Source organism: Onthophagus taurus, chromosome 2, assembly GCF_036711975.1.
Source record: "Onthophagus taurus isolate NC chromosome 2, IU_Otau_3.0, whole genome shotgun sequence".
Taxonomy (NCBI): Eukaryota; Metazoa; Arthropoda; class Insecta; order Coleoptera; family Scarabaeidae; genus Onthophagus; species Onthophagus taurus.
Window position 1 is genome coordinate 9,833,271 of NC_091967.1, and position 27,959 is coordinate 9,861,229.

Below are 27,959 nucleotides of genomic sequence, written 5' to 3' on the forward strand. Positions count from 1 at the left end.
GACCTCACGGCCGTTCTACGCTTTATTTTTATTCCCAAGAACCCGACCGTCTCTCCGTCCGCCAAATATTCCGAGTAATTTTATCACGCGATAAACAGAGCGTTACAAGGCCAAGGTCGACGCGTTATTAAAAGGACGTGGTAATCTAATACGCACGGCTCATTTATCCATCTCCGCTTCGGTGTTATTCCAATTGCAATATACGAATGATGACCATGTACAATTTTATCTCTTTTCATTAAATGTAACTCAAACAACATTTTAAATACATATGAAAAATTACTACAAACTTTTTATTACAAACAAAGAATTTAGTTCAATTTAGGTAGAGTTGTAGTATAAAATAAACCTAAATTGCTAAAATTAAGAATAATGCATTCAATGTAAAATTGAATTATAGCGCTCATTTTGCGTTATTAGTAACACAGTTTCAGTTAGAATTATTTGAGCAGTCTATTAATTTCAGAATGGATTCAATTAGAAATTTAGTACTGAAACTGTATGCCACAATAACACCCCAGGACAGAATTACATTTCAACTAGAATTATCTAGATGTTATTCTGATTTTAGTGTAATGCAGAAAGTAAATAACAAGTAATTTGAAACTGTCTCTTATTTACTAAATCAGAATCCAATAATTGCTATACTTGGAACAAAAAATTTCAATATCAAAATTAAAAAAGTTATTGAATTGCTAAAATAAAAAATAAGAAACCTACACCTGCGACATTCGAAGTATAAAGAAGTGGATGGAGAATAGAGGGGAAAAAACAAAGAACTTGAGCTCAAGCCAAGGATTTATTAAACCGAGGAAAGAGAAACGATTTATGAGAGGGAAAGTAAATTCTAATACCAATCCAACACATACAACATATCCGAAACATATATCAACGCAAGTAAATGTTTGGATTAGTGATGAAACGGATAGTGATTTTGCGAGAAGCAAAAATTCGTTCCACCACTAGTTTAAATGTACTACACAAAGATTTATAAGGATTAATAATAAACTTATTAATTTCCTAAACCATTGATGACACTTATTGATTTGCTTTAGTCAAGGCTTCAGTATATTTTTGTACAAATGTTTCAAGCCAGGAATCCTTTCATGACTTAGACATACTAATGTATGGTTTTTCTTCTTTGTATACTGTAACACACTACACCATTCATTAACTGAACAAATTAACATATAGTCTACAGAGATTTGGGTCTGCTCACCTTAAAGACAGGTTGTCCAATTAATTCAATTCGAAAATTGTGGGTAACCCAAGAAGGCAATGAAAAAACAAACTTGTTACGATTTTGTCACAGAAGTCAGGTTTGCTGTCAGACTGTAAATCTATTGTTGCAGCAATAAGACTTAGGTTTACGAAGAATGCTTTACTTTCCTTTTTCGTTGCACCATTTTTATTTCTGCGTAACCAGGATTATTCTCTTGCATACAACTAAATACATATCATATGCTACATTGATTTATTCGTAACTGGAAGAAAGTTTAACTATAGCATGTGCCGATTTCACAATGTTTTGAAATTGGAAGCATCGTAAGCATAACGACCCTCAAACTCTTTGGAACACTTTCAGACTTCTTGGAGATATCACCTTTATTTCTTCTTAGAACTTTAACATTTAGCAGAGGTAACTGAAACCATATCTTTATCTCGTATAACTTAGGATAAAATGTGTAGGCAAAATGTTATTAGTCTGTTGGGTATACATTTGTAAAATTGATTAATGGAATAATTAGTTTGATTGGTTTACTCAATTAAATTAGTTTAATTTGCTTTAACCAATCAAATTTTATTTTCTGGTAGTTTTCGCTTAAATAGATTGTTATCGAGCCTATCAAAAATATGTCATTTATATACGTTGTTAAGTTATTTTATTGATAGGTAACAATAAAAAGTAAACTGTTGATCCTGAAGCAACAATTAATTAAAATAGTGAAGATAGAGAATTTAGATTGTAGAACAACACACAAGAATGTCACTTTGATGTGGGGTAAAATAAAATTAAACTGTTCTTAGATCAAGAACAATACATTAAAAGTTACCGGCTCAAACAAGAGTTATTTCCGCCACCAATTAGGGTAGTGGAATAATGACTACTAAATTTAAGTGCACCCTTATTCTGTCTAGACACTCCCATCCTGGGCCTATTTCTGCTCTCAAGGACTCTCAACCGTGCACAAAGGACGTGTTTTGTTTTCGTTCGTTTGAGCTTTGCATCAAGAATGAGAGAGCTCTTCTTTGTTCTAAGGTTGTGGTAATGAAAAAATTGCGTTATTTCCATTACACGATCTCTGTAATCTAAACTTATCGAAGCAAAAATTATTTATAGTAGTCTTCTGTGATCATATCCAATTTGAACGAGTATTGATGTATGTTAGATTTCTGATTTTTGTTGATTATTCATTCAACAAGCGGGATTTCGCGTGAAGAAAAAAGAAACAATAATTTCCGTAGCGTGAGTAGTCGCGGGTTCAAACCAATTAAATAATTGATCTTTTGGCGTCTAACGCGAGGGTAAGTGACCTAAGCAGCCAACCAGGGGTTGAATTGTCCCGCCGTGTCATGACCCCGACCTTACGGTGGAGGGCAGGTGGTTGACCTCTATATCGCGGATGCGCTTCTGCGCACTCGCCTGACCGAGTGTTCATTTTCATTTTGGGGATCGATTTGACCAGGGAGCGGGGTTTCCCCGACACCCTTCTTTCCGAGAAAACCAAATAAAACCGACAAAAGGTCCGAGGGAGAAATTCTATGGACACTTTAAAAAATTAATAATGTATTTTCCACCTTCCTTTCCCATTTTCTTTGTTTTTTTTTCCTCCTTAAATTTCAGCCCAGTTTAATTAAACTCTTATTATCAAAGCAATGAAATGGAAGTTTAATTAATAAATTAAAAGCGACAACCTCATTTCGTTAAATTCCGTACGCAAACGATTTCGTTTCGAGCGTTTTTACTTTATGAAGCGTGACGTTACGTAAAACTTGTCGCTCTTGAATTATCTTGAAACGGTCGACGTCGACCTCCCGTTCAACTAAGGGCATTAACTTCGTCGTCCGAAATTGTTAAATCGTTCACGTAACGTGTGTTACTATACGGCACGCGCACTGTATTGTACAACGTCACTAAATAATAATCATGTTGTTACACTAACTATACACTTTAACGGTAACCTTTCTAATTCTAGAAGGAAGTCAATAATTTTTATGTATTATACTATTGTTCACTGTCTAAAATAGAAATTTTCTGATTTAATTTAGTATAAAATTTATTAAGATAGCTTTGTAGTCTCAAAGGCTCAAAACTGTCAGACGAGTTTTAGTTTTTAATAGTTTGTCTTCTTTTGAAAGATATCAGAACTTTAATAATTGTTGTTGAAAGTGCACCTAATTTGTCAATAGCTGCTTATTTTGCTCATATGGGGTAAAGATGCTCCGAAAGGTGATCTTTCAGTTTCTGAATATAATATTGTCGTGCAGATGTACATTAGTTATGCCGTGTTACTTCCCAATTTCAAATGCAATTGTGATGGGTTTAATAGGTTCATAAATTTTTCAAAATAAATTCTCAGCTTCTTTAAAATTGATTTGGAAGTATAAAATTTTCAGGAATTACAGTAAAAGGATCGTAAATTCCTATTAAAATTGCAAAATCGTTATTAAAGCTATTTCAACTTAGAAACATGTATTAACTTTTCAATAAATCGATAAGGAATTACACAATATTTAAAAATTATATTAAAAAGTTTTCAAATAAAGAAATGCGGTATTTATTTACCAAAATTGGGATGAAAAACGATTTTTTTATTAAATTTCAACACTCTGTATCTCGAAAATGGTGCATTTTAGAGGGCTGCGCATATACAATGCGATCAAGAAAGCCGGTCCGCTAAAAACTACTTTCCCAAGCGCTTGATACCAATAGTTACTGCCCTCGTCACAGCGGTCACACCCTCCTTCCACTTGTTTTAATAGTGGTGGGGAAATGGGAGGAAACTTTTAGTTTAGTAAACATAACCTTAAAAACTCACACGCACAAAATTAAAAATGTTACTCTCGTGAAACAAAATTCGAAATAAATTCTCTCTGGAGTTAGATTGGTGGATGTAAATTTAAATTATGATGAAAATAATTAAAAAGGATTAATTAATAAAAAGAAAACCCATTAAACTATTCTTTTATAATTAAATTATTTCATAAATCAAAAAAAGATCTTTTATTTTATTATAAAAATAAAGGTTTAGAAGTTTTATTTATTATAAAACGAATTCAAAATGTTGACCATTCTTTTCTAAAGATAAAGTGATTCTTCTTTTCATATTATCAAAGACCTGTACAAGTTGCTCTGCAGTTATTTGTTGAACATTGTGTCGTATTGCATCTTCCAATTCTTCTATGGTCTGTAAACGGTTTTTGTAGACAGAATTTTTGAAATGACCGAATAAAAAGAAATCTAGTGGGGTTAGATCGGGTGCCAAAACCAAGAACACGACTCTGAGCTGCTCTGAGCTCAGCTGATCGAAACCATTGAAACTAAAAATCGATATCACCTCGTCGACCAATAAGAACGTTGAAAATTAAAAACAAGTAGAGATGGGAGGAGGCTGTGACGAGGACAGTAAGTATTGGTATGAAGCCCTGGGAAAGTAGTTTTTAGCGGACCGGCTTTTTTGATCTCTCGGTATAATGAAACATCCTGTATATCTGTTCTGTGGCTAAACCCGAATGTTTCTACTTCTAGATCTAGTGTTAGTTTAGTGCTAGTGTTAGCTCTAGTTTTAGTTGCTATTCAGCGGTAGATTGTTGTATATTTCTATATTTTTCATTGAATTAAAACTAGAACTAACACTATACCTTTTCTAGTCCAAAAGAAATTCTTGTTCTTCAAGCACTTGTTCTACACCACAATGGCAAAGAGCATTATCAATGACTAAAATCACTGAACATTAGCTATCTTGAGCTCTAGCCTCTTCTCTTTTAAATGGCCCCTTCTTAATTCATGATAAATCAATCCCAAGCTACTGATACATCTGATAAGACGCACATTTGTTCCCCGACTACCGGCATCAATGAAAGTACGACTTCCTTTTTTAAACGACCTTGACTGCGCGAGATAAAGAAATTGAAGTTTGTTTCGTCTACATAAATTATGAGCGTGTTTTCACTTTGAAGTTCAAGCAAATTTCTTATGTATTGAGATGTTTTTGTTTTCACTTCGACGGTGTTGGTTCTTTTCGGTTCAAAACGTATTTGTTTTAATGTAAACATGAGGCCATCAAGGTCTTGTCGAATACACTCCTTACTTTCATCAAGCTAAAACTTATTTCGTAATGTTTCTTGCAACTGCTTAGATGTGATTTTAGGATTTTCTTCAACTTTAAGTTCAAGGAAACAGTGATGTTCATCTGCAATTTTTATTTTACGTTTCCTACCTCTTGGTTTTTCTTCATCTTGATTTTTTACCCATCTAAACTGTTCTTTTTGCAACACCAATCGATTAATGCCTTGATTAATAATTGGATATTATTTCTTTTTATAATTCTAACCTTTTAGCACAATTAACAAAAAACCTCATCAGTTTCTATTACCTCTGAGTAATATATGAATACTTGATTGGAATTGAAATTAATGACATGGGCGGTTTACTAAAATTAATCAAAAATATGTACAACGTACAAATTTTAATGAATTGTTATACCCTTCAAGTATGAAAAAAAATGAATTTATTGCTTTGCATAATTCACAAAGAAATATTTAAAAACAATCATACGATGAATATTTTAAGATTTATCATTTTAAATCAATAATGCCTCTTGATCTTTTGTCGTCTCTATCAGATAATAATTTTAATTATCAACAATCTAACCTTAAATTTTGTTTAAAGGACATCCCGGTTTTATTATTATCTTTTTATTAGTCATCATATACAAAATATTTCCTAATACCACATAAACATTGAATCATAATATATGCAAAATAAATTTTAAAAATTTTACATACATCAAAGTGTTGATTACGCTGTATCTAACCCTTTAGGGTTTAAGTATTGTTTACGAGGGTGGCTACAAAAAAAAACGTTGTAGAGTGGTTGGGGGTGGACTCGAGTACGATAACACCTATAGGTATAGTACCTGTATTGCACCTAGAAGGGGAGACCACTGCAGCGTGTACGTATGTGTCGTGTAGGGATGTTGGGGGCAGTGTTCGGTGGTGTGGGGCCAGACGCGGGCGTCGCGACGCCGCCGCCGCCGCATTGATCTGCACTCGAGACTGCCGGGAGCTCCTCTGAGTGTGCAGGTCGACGTCCGTGTCGGCAGGACGTTGCTCCTGCCCCTCAACAACTACTGCCCCTTTCCTCATCTCTCAGCGATTCGCATTACTTACATACCCATGTTTCTCTTTTCAATATGATCAACTATACACGTAATACATTCACTTCGAAACATACATGTGTTCATTCTATATTGTACATCTTAGATTTCATCTATCAGAGGAAAAATATAAAAAATTATTAAGTTATATAATTTTTTGTATTATAATTATTAAGTGTCATTGACCTTGTTGGATTTATGGAAGATCGGTAGTTTTATCCTCAATAACGATATCTTGATAAACATCTAAGTTGTAACTGTGAAATGGAATTAATTTCATTATCACGTTAGCGCGTTGGTTCATGGTCCATCAACATGTTCCCTGCTACTTCTTGCTCGTTGGGTTCAGACTAGTTCAGAGTCAGGTTTAGGATTTCCCCTTGTAAAGTTTCGGAAGCGCATTTCATAATTGATCAACCCGATTAATTGGAGCCCCACTAAATTATCTCTAATTTTCCATTCAACATATTTGTCCTTAAAACCATTAACGCATACTCATTGTGCGGAGGTCAATACCACTTGACCTCGATCAATGTCACCGACTTATTCCTAAATATTTACATAAAATACATAAAAACGATGATATGGACGTTATTTTTTTTACCTTATCGGTTTTTAGGTGGGAAACGGTATTATATATTTTTTTTAACAGAAACGATCTTAGCTCGCGGAAAAATAACCAAGCTACGCACGACCTCCGGGGCCGGTAAACGGCTTTATCAAACGTTGACCCTGAATAATAATGGGGCAATAGTCGCATTGTGCCCTCAGTCGATGGCCCGGAACAACTCAACTCTCGTTTCTTATTGACATTCGATTAATTGCGGCATCTCAACTGGTGGAATACGTCTTTTTTATGACGGATCGTTCTGGTTGATTATAAATGAGAAAGGAAACTGGATCAATGGCCTTGAGTAAATCTAAACCATCTTAATAAATAAAAAAAAATATCATAAAACTTTCAAAATTTAAAGTATATAATTAACAACATTATGCCAATTACAAGTAAAAACTTTGAACAAGTTTTAATAACTACTTGCGCCCTCTTAAATATGCAAAACCTCTCGTGGAAGGGTTCCCTTTAGAATAATTTTAAAATTTAATTTAAAACACGACATTTGTCTTTGAAACGGCGACGTTTACACTCGGGGATATGGCAACCCTTCTACCCCTTAACGTTTAATATTAATGTCTTTTGCACCCTATCTTAAACTGTTGGAGAAGCCCTTTCTGATAAACCCATAAAGATGAATTATGGCACGGCGGAAAAAGTTTAAACCAAACTCATTAAATAGTTAGTTTTACTTTCGTTTTCCTCGCGTTTCACACTTCGAACTAGTGCTAGGAAAGTGGAACGTTCCCTCATCGGCAGTAACTCGAAGCCGAGATCAAGTAAGGTCATATGGACTTTCCCTGTCGACAGCTTTAATGGTAAAAAGAATGGATTTCACCGGGTAATTTACTCCTTTCCCAATAATTAAACCACTCGGTTAAAGTTATTTTTAAAGTGAAATCAAAATAAAAATGGACGAGATCTTCGTAGAAGTTATTATGGTATCACAAAAATTTTTATCCCGTATCTGTTCAGATATATTACATGCAAATGCATGTGTAGACGAGGTTGGAGTTGGTTAAAAAAAAGTTCTGTTCTGGAACAGAGCGGAATCCAACGCGCAGACGTCCACACACACACACTCACTATACGTATCCCGGCGTGGCCATTCACCCGAGCAGTCGGCCAAGGACGCGCCCCTCCCCCGCGTCGCGACGCCCCGACGATTCCTTTCCCCTATCTCTTCTTCGACGGTGGCGGCGTCGGCGTCGCAGGCGTCTGCCTTGCGGGGTTATTTTTATTCCACCAAGAAGTCTGTTATGTAACTTTACTGCTTGATGCCTCGAAGCCGCTATTTTATAGCATGTATAACGTATAGAGCTGTAAAGAGACTCCGCATGGCCTTCACTTGTCACGATCCTTAAGACATCATCTAAATAAAAGATTTCTCCAAAAAACAATAATCAAAATTTATTGCTAAAGATTGAGTAATATTCTTTTCGCATGTCTTTTATTTGAGACTTTATTCTAGAACTTATCCGGTTTAATTTGTTTTTTCAAAGTAGACCAATTCAACCCCAAGGCAACTTAATTAATCCCAAAATAACTCAACCATAAAGGATGTTAACTCTAAATGATTTCAACCCAAAAGTAACTCAACTAAATCATAACTTGCTTTAAAGTTAGCTCTAAAGCAACTTAATCACAACGTAGCCTACCTTGTAAGTGAATCCAATTCTAAAGTAATGCAACCTCAAAACAAGTCAACACAACACATTATAATGTATACTTCAAAAATCTAAGGCGACTTGAATCCAACGTAACCTAACCGCAAAGCGAACCAACCCAAGTCAATAGCAAACTATAGGGAAAACAAGTCTTCCCCAAGATTTGTCAGACTATGCATTTTCATCTTAGGTTCTATTCGAATGAATTCTGTGTATTTTAAAGGACCGCAAAATAACTTCCACATAAATGTCTAGTTACAGTAGCCTTAAGGTTGCATAGCTTCAAATTGAAGCTTGTATATACTACGTCTGCTTGTTTTCCTGGCTTTTTAGATGTTACCATCTTCAATAATAGTCCACGTTTTTTTGTTATAGAGCAGCATAAAGTATATTGTCATGTTTACAATATTTTTCCTTGGTCTACCTATAATATACAGGGTGTTTCAAGTTTTTGTAGCAGGACTTAAAATAACAATAACTTTTCTGACAGTATACTTTTTGGCTTTATGAATAAAAATTCTTATTCTCTGTACTTTTTAAGCAAAAAGGGTACTCTTATCAAAATGCGATAAAGTTTATCGATTTCAACATAATCCGCTTTTTATTATTCGATGCAGACCAATGTTTTTAGAGGATAGTTAAAGATAGTTAAAATAATGTGTGCGATAGAAACAAAGTAGGAAAATTAACTAATGTTTTAGTTTATTCATGTTTTTTAATCTAAATAATAAAAGAAAAAAATTAAAGAAATTGTTGAAAATGTAAAAAATTTTGCTTATGTCATTACAAGTATTCCTAATCCTATTAAAAGTTAATCCCTTGTGGGAACAGGTGTGTTATACAATTTTCCTTTCAAATACCTCCACACAAAAAAGTTTAAAGCATTAAGATCTGCAGATCGTGGGGCAATGCGACTGGTCCATCACGACCAATCCATCTTGCAGGAAAATGGTTGTCCAGCAAATTTCTTACCACCCTACCATAATAAGCTGCACAATCATCAAGTTGAAACCAGGCCTTTTTTCTTAATGCTAAATCAATGTCATCCCACATATTGGCATGTTCAGCTACCGGTGGCAAAAAGTATGGCCCAAAGTAAAGTATGGGTAGGTGTAATTATAAACACCTACCCAGACGTTGAGTCATAAATGTATACAAAATTTAGGTATTTAAATAAAATAACTTCTTTCTCGCTATAAAAATTAATATATTCAGAACAGATTTCGGTTCTTAAGCCATCATCAGCTGAATTGTCAAAGATAAAATAAAAACTTAAACATAAGTTAAAAAATTTAAAGTAAAAATGATAAAATAATAAATATAGTAAATAAATTAAAAATAAATGATAAATAATGTAGTTTTCTTGTTATTTTATCATTTTTACATGTTCTGAATATACTAATTTTTATAGCGAGAAAGAAGTTATTTTATTTAAATACCTAAATTTTATATAAATGTAATTTCTTCCTGTTTCCATATCTAGAAGAAAACAAATTTTATGGAAACTTCTCATATAATTGTTTCTCATATAATTGAAGTGTGATGTTAAGGTCAGAGGTTTTGGCAAACACCTCAGCTACGTGAAATTTTATTCCCAGAATTTATATCCTTCTATTAAAAAAAAGATAAGCTTTTTTCAGAACAACGCAATTAATAAAATTGTATGAAGGATTAAACGATTGAGACTTGCAATAAAAATGAAAATATTTGTGTTTGATGATTTTGATCCTTGTTGTGCTTTTATCCCAATTTTCCATATCATTCAAATAAATGCTACGTTTTGAAACTTTTTTATAGACACTTTTTTTAATTTGGTTATAATTAAAAATTCGTTTTTGAAAAGTTGAATGTCCCTAATTGGTCGCTAAGTTAAACGGGAGTGTACGCTTTTCATCCCCCTTAAATAAAATGGAAATAAACGGGATCTAAAAAAGCCGAAATTAACCATTCGAAAACATAGCACCGCATTGTGTGCAAGTCTGACTGCGCAGGTTGGCTCCCCTATTGCTATTAATCAGTCTGGACGTGCAGACTGGGGGAGTCACCCCTATTTTCGACGGTGGTGGAATACTCACTGCCCCGTCACAATCAATACTGCACTTGTAGTATAACGCGATTTAATAAAATAAATGGTTGACTTAAATTTTCGAATCCATCTATATTTAAAAAAAAAATTAAATTAAAGTATTCCGAAATATCTGTCGTGTTGAATATCGTCAGTCTTAATTCCAACGCAAACAATGAAACCTTGACTGGGCACGTTGCCCTTTTAAAGTGGCCTCAAAGCTGGTCAACAACCAAAAATCCCAGACGTGCGTTGCATAGCCTTGTATTCCACGTTAAATCCATAAATTCCCCAGTTCCTGCGGTATTGCTAATAATCTTTTTGGTTTGTGGTTTCTTAAAATGAATTCATTAATAAAAAGTTTTTTTATTATGATTAAATTTCTTCGAATAATTTTATTTTAGTAAACCTTTAGAATATTTTGTTATATTTTGCTTGGTGATTTATCTGGAATTAAATAAATATTTAACCACCAGATCGGCGAGTTCTGTAGGTCAGCTATTTCCGTACGATCGTTTACAGTAACACAGGACCTCGTGATGCAAAACGCTTTTCCGTCCGACTGCAAAACATTCCTGCATTTAGAAAAATAAACCGTACCGACGTAGAATGTTTTTCTTTCCGTCAAAGTTAATAATAATTTTCGTTTTCATCGTTACGCAATAATACCGTGATCTTGCCTCTCATGAACGATCTTGACCTCGGCATTCAATCGACTTTTTTTTTAAGTTCGACTCTTCGGCAACAACGCGTGATCATAAGCAATTATCAAAATAAAAGGAACCCGTAGGAACTGATTCTACCCAGTTCATCGTATCTGGACGACGCAAATATTTTGCCTCAGGCTTTCAATGTCACCAGATAATGTAAGCGGTCAATGCCTTTTGAATTGTCTTAAAATAATACACGAAAGGTCTCATGTAAATATTATAACAAGAAAAAAGTTGATAAAAATGCGATAATTATTATTCACCAAAAAATATCATTCTATTTTAACAAAATGTATATTGCACGACTGAATGGTTGACCTGATTTCGGACGCAAATAAAAACCAAACCAAACAAGATAAAAGAACAAATCTTTCCTATTGTAAAAGGTTAATAATTTGTTTTTGCAAATAACCTCAAAATAAACCTTATTTTTAACAATCATTATTTGATCAATAAAGCATATGTACAGAAATAAAGCACAAAGCACAGAACTAGTTGGAGCCTGTCACACATAATTAAGTACATTTAGTAAGAAGTTGCCATCACTGCGAAGTAAGCAATTGGTAAAAACTGGTATTCTACAAAGCAACCTATTGATAATGAATAAGCTGCTTGTATTTGAAGCTTGCATAGCTTCTACTTGAAGGTTGTATATACTATGTCAGCTGTTTTCTTGGATTTTTAGAACAGTAGACAGACCACATCAACATGCTTAATACTGGTAAATTTCTGTAGAAAATCATTATATTTGATAATGTTCAGAATTGTTACAGTGGCCCAGTGCTCTACATGTCATTGCAAAGAAATTCAGGTCTTTTGCTTGATGTGTCAGGCGGGCGTTTTGCTTGCTTAATATCCAAAAATTGATCAGGTTGCAGATCAGCCACCCCTAAACACTGTATCGTAACTATCCGACCTTCTGCTTTGTGGGTAAAGTACGTTATGTAAAGTACTAGTTTAGAACTAGTTTAGAATTCGAAGTGGTTGGACTTTGAGGGGAATGTGGAAAATCGCTGGAAGTTACATAGATGTAGAGTTAAGCTGATTGGAGGAGGCAATGACTAAGTACTCTGTTGCAAAAAAAACAGATACTGTTGAACAAATTATCAGAAATTTAGTAGAAGTCACGAATGACGTCACATGAACAGAGAGGTCATTGACCTTCTTTGCAATACTTCGCTACATCAAACTTAAAAGCTGCTTTTTATGTAAAAATGATGCAAAATGATACTTTAGTCCACATTCAAGCCAGAACATCGCTTATTAAGTATTCGTAATAATTTTCTAAACCATTTAAGAATATTAGAACATTTTTATTATAAAAAATGTCAATCAAACCAATTATGACGCATTATTCTCAAAAAAACATTTTAATTATTCATTAAAGATAGTAATCGTTTCTTCTCACCCACAAATAAACCAGGAAATAATTTAACCATTTCATTATATCATGTGCTAAACAAACATTGTTTTATTTGTTGTCTTATACGTTGAAAAAAAAGGTCAAGTGTTAATAAACGCGGCAATGGAATTGATCTTGAACGCTCCGCAATATGTTAATTGCTTCTAAGGATTTGCCATTGTGGGTCGAATTAACGTCTCTATTCTCGGAGCTTGTTTAATTCTAACGTTCTAGGCTTGGGAAGTCAAGGCGAATTTGTGTCATCATCTTGCAAAACCTACAATTCGGATGTTTTTCGTGAGATTTTTTTTGTTTTTATTTAACCTTGCGACAACCTTTATTTTTACGTCGCAGGCTATAATAACTAGCTCAAACCGTTTTCGGCGGCGGTAATCGAGTTAATAAATAGCAAAATTAAACAGTGTCTTATTGGCGTTAACAGATATGGGATGCGAATCAACGATTACCTTCGAGAGTATAACGACACCGACCCTGAAGATGACCGTAAATGTTGAAATTATGGGTTGTGTTCGAGTTGGCAAGGACTTTTTACTCGAAATTAAATTGAGCGTTCCATTGCTAATTAGAGCTGTTAGGTTTATGGAATTTTTTTGTAAGGTTAAATTTATAAAAAAGTACTTCTTGTGTTATAAGTTGTTAAATAATAACATCTATATTTTTATATTGAAAATAAAACAACGATTAACTTTTTTATTTCCTCGAGACACCTGTAAAAGCTCAAGCTTAAAAGGTAGCTTGATTTATTATAAAGGAAAAATTGTTATGGTTATTTAGAAAGGTCGACCGTGAATTACCGGTAATTTGTTTCGAAAGAACATTTACATTGGCTACGATCCGAACTTTTGGTAGGTCAAGTTCACATTGAACTATTTTCGTCCGACGCGATAAAGAAGGGAACGCGACCATAAACAATCTAATATTAAAAGTTAACTAAATTTAACTTTAACTTAAAAAAATAAAAACAATTAGACTTTTTAAAACGCATTATCCAACTTAGTCTTATACAAGTTACTATAATTATTTACATGAATTATTTTTATTAAAGCAGGTTTCTGGCAAGTTAAGAGAGTCCTCTCGAATAAGAGCACAAAAACTTGTTAGAGGCCGAGGTAAGTTGTTGCAGCGGTCCGACGGCCGGACGGTCTGAGGAGGGCCTCGGAATGGCCCAGTTTAGGTAGGCTGAGGTTCGTCCGACCTGTGACAAAGCGTCTGGTCGACGTCGTGGTAACCGAGAGACGTCGTCGTTGTTACGTCCTTGACCCTGGACCATCCACTCTCGCTCTCAAACAGCCGGATCATGACTGACCCACAGACCGCAACAGACTCCTTCCCTGCTACTACTTCTGATCTCATCCGTAATAAATTTAATCGCAATACTACTCTTTTCCCATAATTATATCTCTTCTTATATTTATATATAACACATTAATTGATATCTAAATTCTAGCAATTATTCCTTTATTTTGTTCTGTAATACATACTACACACATAAATAACAAAATAAATACTTCATGACCATGACCATTATTCTATATTTTATAATCCCTAATCATCGTCTTGTTTACCAGTGAAGTCCCCACCTAATCTAATAATAACATTTCACATGTTTACCAGAACTTAACTGTTTTCTATACTTTGAATGCAACAAGTGTCTAAAAGCTGTCTTACTTTGAAAGTAAATTACTATTAGATTATTCCTTGACACAAAGCCCCTTTGTTTGCGTTTAATGTATTTTAAGTAAACGTTTGAACGACTATGTTTTGCAGATCCCTGATTAAGGGATCTTTAGAGGGTAAGATATTTCAGAATGAGCACGGAGCTTAAATAAAAGAAAATTGCGCCAAATTCTAACAAATAGAATTAAGCTCAAAAGAACATTTAAAGCAATCAAGCTACACTTTGTCCACTTCTAAATGACAATTCCAAAATTAATAGAAAAATACAAACAAAACAGTGATTTCGATTTCGAAAAATAATTCAAATGAGTACAAACCATGTGGGGATTATCGTCAATTAAATTTAATTAACATCCCAGATCGTTATTTTTACCGTAAACAGAACTGCAATTTTCATTTATTTGAGTGCACCACTTTATCCTTTTTTTTTCAAAAATTGACCTAGTTCACTTCAGTCACACAAAGCCGTCATTATTATGCTTTTGCATTGTCTTTGTTCAGAAGAATTTTGATTTGAAAACACAGCACAAATTTTGTATCGCTTCATCAATTAAATTTGCACAATTAAAAATTACATACAAGAGACAACAATGTTCTCTTAATAATTTTGGATGTCAATTACACTTCGAGATGCGATATACAACATATTGTATTCCTGGGAGATGTGGAATCAGCTAAAAACATGAAATTGATAGTGATAAAACTTTTCATGTATTCCAATCGTTAAAAAATGTTCTGAATCTGCGAAGAGCAGGATGCAGAAAATATTCTGCAATGGCTAAATATATAGTTTAGATACCACCGATTTCACAAAACAATATAATTCATCTCAACTATTTGAATTTTATTTTTAATCTAATATTACTTAAGATGACCCTGGAGAAAACGCTTGCTTTCATGGAATGTTTTCGTCTATGATTATGGTTGATAGTTTAGCAAAACCAATACCTGGACCGAGTTAATTTCAAGAATGTTGGGACAATGGCTTAGAAGATCACAGCTGAGAATCCGAATTTAAAATCAGCTGCAAAGTATGAATAATTTTAATGCAAACAAATTTGTTATACACGGTGATTTATTAGCTCACCATCAAACTTTGACATATGATAGCTAATCCAATTACCAAATCCTAATCCTATTTCAATTATTTACGAAATTATAACACTGTAATATGTCACTTTGCTGTAAGGTTTAATTATTACATACAAGAAGAAACTGTATAAATATATATGTAATAATACATATTTTACTGCGTAGTACTTCACGGATGGAGAAGTATGTGTTGCTGTGGTCAGTCTGAGATTTCATCCGTTCTTCCTGTTGGTTTTGCCCCTGTTGCGTTGGATTGGGTTGGGTTGGGTTGAAAAAAAAAGTGGAGATAAACCGGCAGTTATGCCTAAATACAGAAGAAAGAGGAAGAAGAAGAAAAAAGTTGTTAAATTATACAGTTATATATATATACAGTATCTGAATGATGTTCCCAAAGAGGGTGATTCTTTAGCCAATTTTGAGGGTACTCTCTTATATGATGTGAGCGACTTCGACTTCTTTTTCATCAACGACCACCGATTTCTAAATCAACAGTCGAAAGAAAACCTCATAATTCTTGAAAGTATTAAGATATCGGGTTTTCGTTTATGGGGTTGTGTTTCTTTTTTCATTACCTTTGAAATAAGGTAAAACTCGACAGGGGTTGCTATTTAAAAATGTAGGGGTGATCATCCCCTAAAAAACTCCACATTGCATGTAAGTTCTAAACTATTTAAGAATGTAGTTTTTATGTCTAGTGATTCCCAAATTTTCAAATTTTTTTGTGCAAAACTTATAGCTCCGTCCCGGGAGTTTTGGAAAACCCTGTATATAAGTTTGCATAATTTAACAACTTTTTTCTTCTTCTTCTTCTTCCTTCTGTATTTAGGCATAACTGCCTGTTTATCTTCACTTTTTTACCCCCTAATCGTTTCGATGGTTGTCGCTCCACCTTTTTTTAGGTCTTCCAATGCTTCTTCGTCCTGATGGTGATTTGTCTCGAGTTATTTTCACAATTCGTTCTTCTGTCATTGGGTCAACGTGCTCATTCCATTTCTTCTTTCTGTCCAATACGCAATCATTGATATTATCTATCTTGCAACCCGATCTGATATTCTCACTTCATTTTCAATGTTTTCCTAACTATTCTACGTATTATTTTCATTTCTGTAGTTTCTAACATACTTTTTGTTTTGGATGTTTCTGGTCGATCATCATCACACTGGCACTACAATCCTGAGAGATCCTTGGCCTCACGGACAACCTGTCTCCATTTATAGCTGGTAGAGGTCTTGGTATGTATCCTTCATTCGCCTCGCTCACCGATGGGACCGTATATGCCCCAAAGTACGTGTTGAGGAATTGCTCATCACCCACATCTCACTCCCATACATCATCATTGGTCTCACTTTTAGCTTTTAGTCTCGCTTTGATCAGCACCATGTTGGGTTGGGTTAATCATTAATATATTAATTGGTGCCTGCACTGTATTGAGGTTTCTATTTCTTGGTATAAACATATATTTTGTCTTCCCCTAAATAACTTCAATCCCAGCTCTTTTTGGTTCTTCCTCGAACTGTGCAAAGCTTTCCACTACTTGCCAGCAGATCTTTCTCGTTACTCTCTTCAGCGTGAAATTGTTACAATTCACAGCTGATGAGGGAAACCCTGATAATCCTACCATTTCGGCCAGGCTTGTCCGGACAAAACCTAATACTTTATCTTTTCGTTACTTGTCTAACTGTATATTAATATGGGTCTAAGTACGGTCTTATATATCCGGGATTTGGCTTCAGTTCTAATATGTTTATTTCGCTATATTGTGTCATTTAGGTACGCCGCTGTCCTTGCCGCTCTTGCAGCTTGATTCCTTACTTCAGTTTCAATATTCCCGTATTGTATCTGCTTGTATCTGATCGGTGTCTTGCAGGTGGTCATGCATTTTGGTTTTGCCGCTGATATAGTCATGTTAAACTGTTTTATTAAACTGAAACAGTAACCTCTGGAGTTTATCCTCATTTTCTGCGATCAGCAACACATCATCTGCGTAGCATAGGATATTAACAACCTTATTTCCCATGTTGTATCCTTTTAGTTTGCGCACTTGTTTTATAATATAGTATCTGTTCAGTTAGTTCGCCATATTTTTGCTTGAATCTTGTTATCCAAGTAAATATTTTAAATTGATTTTAATGAAGTTGTCAGGGACTTTTCGGTTATTTGTCTTATGACAAAGATGGCATCCGTGCAGAATTTTCCTGATCTGAACCCTTGTTGTTCGTTTGCTAATAAAGTATATTTGTAAAAGTTAACAACTTTTATATGAATTTTATGATTATGACATTTAATATCTGAATAAATTTCCATTAAATGCTTTGAACTTTTTTTTGTCTTACAAAAAAAAACTGCCCTTCTTTAAAGAAGCATCAACGAAACAACCCATAAAAATAGCATATCATCGTCGTGGTATGCAATTTACAACTACTACAAGAAGGGTATAAATACCAAATCAACGTCGAAGGGCCATAAAAAAAGTGTCACGACGCCCGCCCCCATCGTTAAATGTGTCATAACCATTTGCAAACGTCCAAACGCATCGAACGGGAATTTGGTGCGTACAACTACGTAAAGTGACAGGGTTTGAAAACGACGCCTCCGGGCGTGAATCAAAATCGATAAGCCAAGACAGAGCGTCGCAAGCCGCTTAACGCCGCATCGCATCGCTTCGAGTTCAGTCTCCGTGTTCAAGGACAAGGCCAGCACAAGGCACCAACAGCAGCGGTGGCGGCTGCTGCTGCGGCGACGACGACGACGACGATTGAGTTGCGCTCGTGTGTTATTGTAGGGTCCGCCGCCGCCGCCGTCGTCGTCGTCGTCAGAAACGACCGTGACACGTCGTCGTACGTTCGAGGTTTAGCTGAGTAGAGGCCACGAACGATACAAACCGCGAGAGTAGACAGTTCTCCCCAAACGGGGGAGCAGTGCATGTGCCGCACACCGCACCGTATAGGAACGGGATACATATTATACAGACAGACACGCCAGACAGACAGCGGGACGTCGACGTCGTTGTCGTCGTCGTCGCGAGGGTGGCGCGCGTGCGCTTGCACCCCCTTTCACACGAACGCAGCATTCAATTTCACTTTCATTCGCGACCAGAACTCTCGCGCGCCGCGACGCATCCTAGTTCACGTTCGCCGCGTGATTGTCGCCGCGCAAACCTCCTTCTTCTTGTTGACATACGCGCATCTTCTCCTACTGTTATGAACACCGGCCCCACGTGGAATGTCGTTTATTCCCGTCGGCCCCTAACCTAGTGCAACACCATTGTCGAGTGTACTAAAAGACCATGCAGGCTACGAGAATCGTGTTTAAAACCCGGGTACCCACCGGTGCTATAGTTTCTTCAACTTCTTCACCACCAGCCACTGCCGTTATGAGACCACCACCGCCACCTGGACCGCCCAAAATCTCTAAGGAAAATAGACCTGATAGGGCTCAAGAAGAACCTTCTAGCTCAATTCCAGATCTCGGTAAGATTTTATGACCTTCGCTTAAACTTAATTAAGAACTCAATCTTAATAATATTAAGTTTGTATCAGTTTTCTGTTGACCGCATCGTAAAATATAGTAACCCATTTTATTGAGGCTTTTTATAACAATTAATCATATTTAGGTATTGTATTAATTAATTGTATTTCTATAGGATGAATTTGACACAATCTATTTGTTGATACAACATTGAGATTAATTTTATGATCAAGTAAATCTAATAAAATAAGGTGATTGTCATTCTTTGATATGGTTTTATAAAACTTAATCAGACAATCTAAAATATTCCTTCGAAAATTAATCACTTTGTATACTACAAAAGTAAATATTTTCAAACCATATCAAACTTAAAATAACGGGTTGTTGAATGAGTTTTGAGTGATATTATATGAGTCACAATAATGATAATAATCACCTCAAATTGTATCTAATAACTTAATTGGTTAACAATTTGAAACATAAATATTACTAAAAATTAAATCTAGCTTCGTATCGAAAATGAAATTAAATTTAATTTGTAAAAAGAACCCAATAACATCAAAAACATTGACCTCGACAACTCGGCAGGAAGACATTCTTGAGAACTGACAAGTCATTCTATCGAAGATTTTATTGTGTCGTATTCTGAACGAATGGGTACTAAAATCATCTTTATTACCAATTCCTAAAACGTAAACTTGAAGTTACATAATTAGATATGAAGATCTATTTAAATCGAATATAATTTGTTATATTCGACCTGCTCAATGATAAAAATTTATTGTACGTCGAATATTCCCGACAAGGTGACACCCAAAACAGCTTACTTAATGCATCCTTTCGCATTATAACTCCCGTTATCTCACGATAAGATTACCAGGCATCGAAAAATGAAACAACACAGCTCCAATAACCGGAATGCATGTTATCGAAAACTGGGAGAATATGATTTCCTTCAAGCCTTTTCCACTTTTCAACTATACGCGTTTTAAGTATACAATGGGTGTGTTGTTTGTGCGACCTTCGATAACGAGGCCACCCCTGCGGTTTAAACCAGGGGTGGCTTCGGTGTACGTAGAAACAACGTTTTGTCCTCATGGACCGTATTTATGACCTGTTTCTGTTTAGGAAATGAAGCGATTATCTGTTTCTCTGTTATTTATGGAAGGTTGGCAGGTTCGTGAAAATAAGATGTGTATCGGTTATTATATGCGGTTGTTCTTATTCTTTTCCGTTTAAACCAAGTGCAGGTTTTTTCTTTGAATTTTTTTTTCTAGTTTCACAGTTTCTTGGAATACTCAAACGTAGTGTGGAAATTCTATCTGGACGTCAAAATCGTATTTGCGGCTTTTTCAATGTCAAACGCACTCGAGATATAGACGCTAAAACGATTCATTCCTTCGGGACAACAATATATCCAACTTATATTGATACTTAAATTCAATTTTTCGGATGGTAGATATTACGTTTCATGCCGAGTGTACGAGTTATGTAAATTCTTATGTATTGCTTTAAGTTTAATATTATATTTTATTTATATTATGTAATCTGATGAAATTGATATTGGAATAGATTAATGACATTGACCAATAAAATAAGTTTATCAAGTTCACTTGCAATGATTTACATTTACGGTATCAGTTTTAAGTTCTAAATTTTTTGAAGGATTTTAAAACGTAATTTTTAATTAAAATATATTATCTTAAAAAGATAATATTAAAAAATAATAATAATTAGTTCCTTTTAATTGAGTTCCTCTTAGTAACATCAACTTAAAGAGTAGTAATTAATTTTTTTTAACATTAAACGACGTTCAAAGTTTAAATTTTTCTTAAAGCGATTTTAAATCAGAATTTTAAAAATAGATTTCAAACTTTAATTTAGCATGAGTATATCATATCTGTATCTTAAAAGATTATCTTTCGGCGTTTTATTTTAAATTATCATTTTTTATTTTTAATTATATCTTTCAAGTAATGTTTACAGCATATGGTACTGTAAACATTCAATCGAAACCTTCAAACATAAAACACTCTTAAGTTACACACCAAATATTGATATAATGGATATAGTTGGTTTTAAATCTAGCCCGTCATCCGCAAGTAGCCCAGGTTACTGTTGTTTACCGAGTGATATAGTTTTATCTTTGTTAAATATAACACATAGTAGCCGAGGTGACTTGCGGCTGAGGCATTACAACTGAGAGCGTCAAATATAAAAAGCGGTAAATCTGGTTACCTTTGAAGACGTACAGTTTTTTTTTATAGATTATGATTGAGGCACTATTGCAAAACGTAGTTCAACCACACATAACATGTTTTTAGTAACTGGTTTTGAAACCGATCTATACCTAATACTTAACATCTATCGATGTAATGATTGTAGCGGCTCCCAAATACAACAGCCTTGGTTACTGTTACATACCGAGGTATTATGCAGTTTAATCATAGTTGATTACGTTATCCATATAATAGCCAAGGTCACTTGTGGCCGAGGCATTACAACCGAGACCGTTAAAAAGAAACAGCTGTTCACCAGTAGCAAAAGTTGATAAAGAATTGGTTGGGTTGGGTTATCTTTATTAACGCTCCTTTAAGATGTAGTCTATGAAATCGTCTGAACTTGTCTTAAGATTAAATTAATGTCAAAATGAGCCGCGCGCAATACAGGAGATTCATAAAATTTTCCTATTATGGTATTTTTCTCGATATCTATGCTCCTGAACGCAAAAGTACAAGATAGTGATATTGTTAACAATAAAATTTGCTACTACTTTTGTTCTAAAAGTTTTTTTGTAACATACTCAGATTCGTGAGTGTTACCATTAGGTAATAACTTGACAGAGCAACAAATTCATCAAATTTTCATATTTTTGTATTTTGGTCAATATTGGCGCTTCTAAGAGCAAAAGTGAAAGAGAGCAATATTGTTAAGAATAAAATTTGCTGCAACTTTTGTTCTAAAAGTTTTTTTGTAACATGCTCCGATTCCCGTGTGTTTCCATTAACAACGTGTGTAACAACGAATTCATCAAATTTTCATATTTTTGTATTTTGCTCCATATTGACGCTTATGAGAGCAAAAGTGGAAGAGAGCAAAATTGTTAAGAATAAAATTTGCTGCAACTTTTGTTCCAAAAGTTTTTTTGTAATATGCTCCGAATCATAAGTGTTACCTACCATTAACTAATAAAACACCGAAATTCATTAAATTTTCATATTTTTGTATTTTTCTCAATATTGATGCATCTAAGAACAAAACTGCAACAGATCAATAGTGCTAAGAATTAAATTTGCTACAACTTTTGTTCTAAAAGTTTCTTTGTAACATACTCCGATTCGTGAGTGTTACCATTAGGTAATAACTTGACAGAGCAACAAATTCATCAAATTTTCATATTTTTGTATTTTGGTCAATATTGACGCGTCTAAGAGCAAAAGTGAAAGAGAGCAATATTGTTAAGAATAAAATTTGCTGCAACTTTTGTTCTAAAAGTTTTTTTGTAACATGCTCCGATTCCCGTGTGTTTCCATTAACAACTTGTGTAACAACGAATTCATCAAATTTTCATATTTTTGTATTTTGCTCCATATTGACGCTTATGAGAGCAAAAGTGGAAGAGAGCAAAATTGTTAAGAATAAAATTTGCTGCAACTTTTGTTCCAAAAGTTTTTTTGTAATATGCTCCGGATCATAAGTGTTACCTACCATTAACTAATAAAACACCGAAATTCATTAAATTTTCATATTTTTGTATTTTTCTCAATATTGATGCATCTAAGAACAAAACTGCAACAGATCAATAGTGCTAAGAATTAAATTTGCTACAACTTTTGTTCTAAAAGTTTCTTTGTAACATACTCCGATTCGTGAGTGTTACCATTAGGTAATAACTTGACAGAGCAACAAATTCATCAAATTTTCATATTTTTGTATTTTGGTCAATATTGACGCGTCTAAGAGCAAAAGTGAAAGAGAGCAATATTGTTAAGAATAAAATTTGCTGCAACTTTTGTTCTAAAAGTTTTTTTGTAACATGCTCCGATTCCCGTGTGTTTCCATTAACAACTTGTGTAACAACGAATTCATCAAATTTTCATATTTTTGTATTTTGCTCCATATTGACGCTTATGAGAGCAAAAGTGGAAGAGAGCAATATTGTTAAGAATAAAATTTGCTGCAACTTTTGTTCCAAAAGTTTTTTTGTTATATGCTCCGAATCATAAGTGTTACCTACCATTAACTAATAAAACACCGAAATTCATTAAATTTTCATATTTTTGTATTTTTCTCAATATTGATGCATCTAAGAGCAAAACTGCAAGAGATCAATAGTGCTAAGAATTAAATTTGCTACAACTTTTGTTCTAAAACTTTTTTTGTAATATGCTCCAGACATAGGTTGGCAACGCTGGTAATGCGTAACAATGGGTACAAGAAGTTAATGAAGTTACTCAAAGAGACAAAAGAGAAAAAGTAAAACATGAGTAACACACAGAGTAATAATAGACAGTGATTCAAAAAAACATCAATAAATTCTAAAACATGCAATAACACTAGCAAAGCAACGAAATTCATCAAATATTCATATTTCCGTACTTTTCTCAATATCTATGCGTCTGAGATTAAAAGTGCTTGAGAGCAATATTGTTGGGAATAAAATTTGATACAACTTTTCTTCTAAAAGTTGCTCCAAATCTCGAGTAGATTAACATCTAGTAGAACAACGAAATTCATTAACTTTTCATATTTTTCTTGATATTTATTATTTATGCGTTTGAGAGTAAAAGTGCAAGACGGCAATATTTGCAATTTGCTACAACTTTTCGATTTCAAATATAGCGCCTCGGCCGCAAGCGACCTCGACTATCGTTATATGCCTGGTAGTATAGTTTTATCTTTCTGTATCTAATATTTAATACCTTATAGATGTAATAACTGTCCCAAATACAATTCATCTCGGCTACTATTACATACCAACCAATGTAGTTTTCTCTTTTATTAGCGCGATGTTTAGTAGCGAAGGTCGTTCTCTACCGAGGTGCTGCAATCGAGATCGTCAAACAGAATACAAATAGAATATTTACTTACTACATAATATCTTCAAGATATATTTAGCGTAGTGAGTTTTAAAGAATAAGCTTCAAGGTTTCATTTGATATGAGGTTCATTTCTGTATTTGTAGAGAAATTTTATAAAAATAACATAATTTTTCAATCTTAGAAAAATAATCTAAAACTGTTTATTACTCAAAATAGAAAAAAAAATAAATCGACGATAACCCTTTGAATGTATTATATAATAAATTTTAATTTTTGTTAATCTACTTTAATCCAATATGTTAGAACACAAACAAGTTGGTCAAAATTTATTTTTCTTATGTTTGTATATACGTGGGACTTTGAGTATCGTTGAGAAAAACGATACTATCAAAGGTCACAGATCGAGCAATGCAATAAGTGCAATCGGTATCGAAACTCGGGGCCCGTTTTAAAAATAACCATATCTGAATTTTTGCGATACAGATAACTGTCGCGATGGCGAAACTGTGCCATACCTGACCCTGACAATTTTATTTACATCCAACTCGAGCTGTAATTATTGAGTATCTCGACCGCGAATCTAATTAACGAATACATGCTGATTAAAAGAGATAAATAATGTCAATAAATGTGAGCACCAAATAAATAAAAAAAATAACCGTGGAATGTCATTGACATAAAAGAACAAGGTATTGTGAATAACGTGTAAGAATACTAAGCAATATGACTTAATTAAAGTTGAAAATATTTTTAGAACTTGGATAATGATTGAACAAAATTGGCAGGATGTAACAATCTTTTCTCATCTATTAAAATGTTAATATGTGGCTTTGTAACCCGCCCCATATGCGTTTACGCTAGTAACACCAGCTCTTAAGGTATCAACTATACTAAATAGTAGTCAGTATGCAAATAGCCTTAAGTGCACTCGGTGTAATAATTCCATCGGTGAAAATTAGAGCTATTTATAATTCACAATTAGCTCTAATAACGGGTTAGTATTGAGATTGCCGTTTGATATAGTACATAGTTAGTAACAACACCTTTTGGTGTTCGCTTTTTTGAAATGCGCATTTATAATTTGTATTTAAACCGTTTCTCAGTCGGGTAGATAACTTTTCGATTATGCAAGTAAAATTAGTTGCCTATATTAAACGTTGATATATAAAAATTTATGTTTTTGTAAAAATAATCGTTAAACTGAAATAAATGAAAACAGGGATTTAATTTTTTTATTTTGGTTATTATGATATTTCAAATGTTTCATTTGTGGAATAAAGAAATCTGTAAAATTGTTTGATTCAATATAATTCCAATAGATGTCCTTAAGTGTATAAAGAGTAAATTAATAAGTATAAAGTATGAGATAAGGCGATAAGTATAAATAAAGTATAAATTTTTTAATTTTATTCAACATAATTGGGTTTCTTCAAACATTTGAAACATCTCCTCCATTATTTATACTTCAATCATAGTTTGAAGTTTACTTTGAACTGTGACCCAAACCTATAGGGAATACTTTATTGGTTGAAAACTACTTTAATTCATCTATTTCAAAAAGATTAAATTTTCTTATCAACAAATGTTTTTTTAATATCTAAAGTAAACTTAAGGTTGTTTTGTGATTTGACCTGCAAAATACCATAAAAAATGTCTTTATCTACCGGGTACAGTTGTATTCTGGGCTATAACAGGTTCACCTCGGGGATAACGCTTTTGGTTTGCCGGAGAGGGTGCTCTCCTTCAGTGCTGTTAACCTTGGCCGAGCCAGAGGGGGTGGGCTCCCCTACATTCCCCTTGTGTGCCCGGAATAACTTGGACCGAGTTTAGGGGACCTCAGCGAGATTCAAGGTCTACCGACGAATGAATCAATGATCCTCTCAAGGGCCACGCTTCCCTCCGGCATCTACGCGGAGCCCTTTAGCTCCCTTCTTCCTTGGGGGACTCCCTCAAGGTTGGGGCGCGGGTTCGTTGATTGCATCCGCGACAAAAAAATTCCGAGAAAGAAAATAAAGGGCCCCGGAAAATGGGAAGTGTCCGATTATTCTTTCGGATACTTTTTTTTTGTTTATTCGGTAGGTACTGCGGTGTTGAAAGGGATTAGATAAAAAGAGATTAATTGGGTGCTTATGAAGAAATGGGAAATCAGATAAACGTATTTTTGAAATTGCTTTTTTTACATATATAGATTTTTTTTTGCATTACTTAATTATAATTTGTGGTTATGTTGAATATTTATGTGTTCATGTTGTTTGGATGGGAAATCGTGGGACACACGAGGCGGTATTGATCCCAAAAATACCCTTGACTCACGTCAAGATGGGGGAGATCAAGGTTATACGGAAAAACCTAAACATGCGCCCTTTGAATGCTGAAGACGTATCAAAAAAATATTAAAAAAGAAAGAAATTGTATTAAATTTGCTACAATTAAAACAATTATATTTAATAGATTTTATATTTTTACTTCACCTTAGGCATAAAACCACATTGTTGGAAAGCTTATTATTCGCTTCCCAATAAATATTGTCAATATCCACATTATTACATAGGATTGCACTAAGCATTGGTTCAATTTATAGATTTTTTAGCGCTTCTTTAAAGATACATGATTAAATTAATAACAAAATACGGCGCGAGCAATTATTTACGCATCTGAAAGCAAAACTGAACGAGAGCAATATTGTTGAGAATAAAATTTGCCCCAACTTCTGAGTCAACAAATTCCTGAGTCTTACCATTAATAACTTGACAGAGCAACAAATTCTTCAAATTTTCATATTTTTATATTTTGCTCAATATTGACGCTTCTAAGAGCAAAAGTTAAAGAAAGCAATATTGTTAAGCATAAAATTTGCTGCAATTTTTGTTCTAAAAGTTTTTTTGTAACATGCGCCGATTCGCAAGTGTTACCGTTAGGTAATAACTTGACAGAGCAACAAATTCATAAAATTTTCTTATTTTTGTATTTTGCTCAATATTGACGCTTCTAAGAGCAAAAGTGAAAGAGAGCAATATTGTTAAGAATAAAATTTGCTGCAACTTTTGTTCTAAAAGTTTTTTTGTAATATGCTCCGAATCTCAAGTGTTACCTACCATTACCTAATAAAATACCGAAATTCATTAAATTTCCATATTTGTGTATTTTTCTCAATATTGATGCATCTAAGAGCAAAATTGCAAGAAATCAATATTGTTAAGAATAAAATTTGCTGCAACTTTTGTTCTGAAAGTTTTTTTGTAACATGCGCCGATTCGCAAGTGTTACCATTAGGTAATAACTTGACAGAGCAACAAATTCATCAAATTTTCATATTTTTGTATTTTGCTCAATATTGACACTTCTAAGAGCAAAAATGGAAGAGAGCAATATTGTTAAGAATAAAATTTGCTGCAACTTTTGTTCTAAAAGTTTTTTTGTAATATGCTCCGAATCTCAAGTGTTACCTACCATTACCTAATAAAATACCGAAATTCATTAAATTTCCATATTTGTGTATTTTTCTCAATATTGATGCATCTAAGAGCAAAATTGCAAGAAATCAATATTGTTAAGAATAAAATTTGCTGCAACTTTTGTTCTGAAAGTTTTTTTGTAACATGCGCCGATTCGCAAGTGTTACCATTAGGTAATAACTTGACAGAGCAACAAATTCATCAAATTTTCATATTTTTGTATTTTGCTCAATATTGACACTTCTAAGAGCAAAAATGGAAGAGAGCAATATTGTTAAGAATAAAATTTGCTGCAACTTTTGTTCTAAAAGTTTTTTTGTAATATGCTCCGAATCTCAAGTGTTACCTACCATTACCTAATAAAATA

At 33.9% G+C, this 27,959-nt stretch overlaps 1 protein-coding gene and 1 long non-coding RNA gene across 2 annotated transcripts in view; one reads left to right on the top strand and one right to left on the bottom strand.

Moving 5' to 3' along the window:
• Positions 1-5,822: 5,822 nt before the first annotated feature.
• LOC139428905 (uncharacterized) lies at positions 5,823-6,482 on the bottom strand. The gene is made up of 2 exons (XR_011639573.1): positions 6,141-6,482; positions 5,823-6,071 (listed from the first exon to the last, which is right to left on the bottom strand). It is a non-coding gene; the product is annotated as an uncharacterized lncRNA (long non-coding RNA).
• A 12,016-nt stretch (positions 6,483-18,498) lies between these two features.
• The window catches only part of LOC111426901 (Ecdysone-induced protein 75B), a 68,071-nt gene continuing 58,610 nt past the window's right edge, over positions 18,499-27,959 (top strand). Inside the window, exon 1 of the mRNA XM_023061774.2 lies at positions 18,499-19,097. Coding sequence (XP_022917542.1) covers positions 18,914-19,097 — 184 coding nt within the window. The 5' untranslated portion in view covers positions 18,499-18,913. The remainder of the gene's footprint in view (positions 19,098-27,959) is intronic.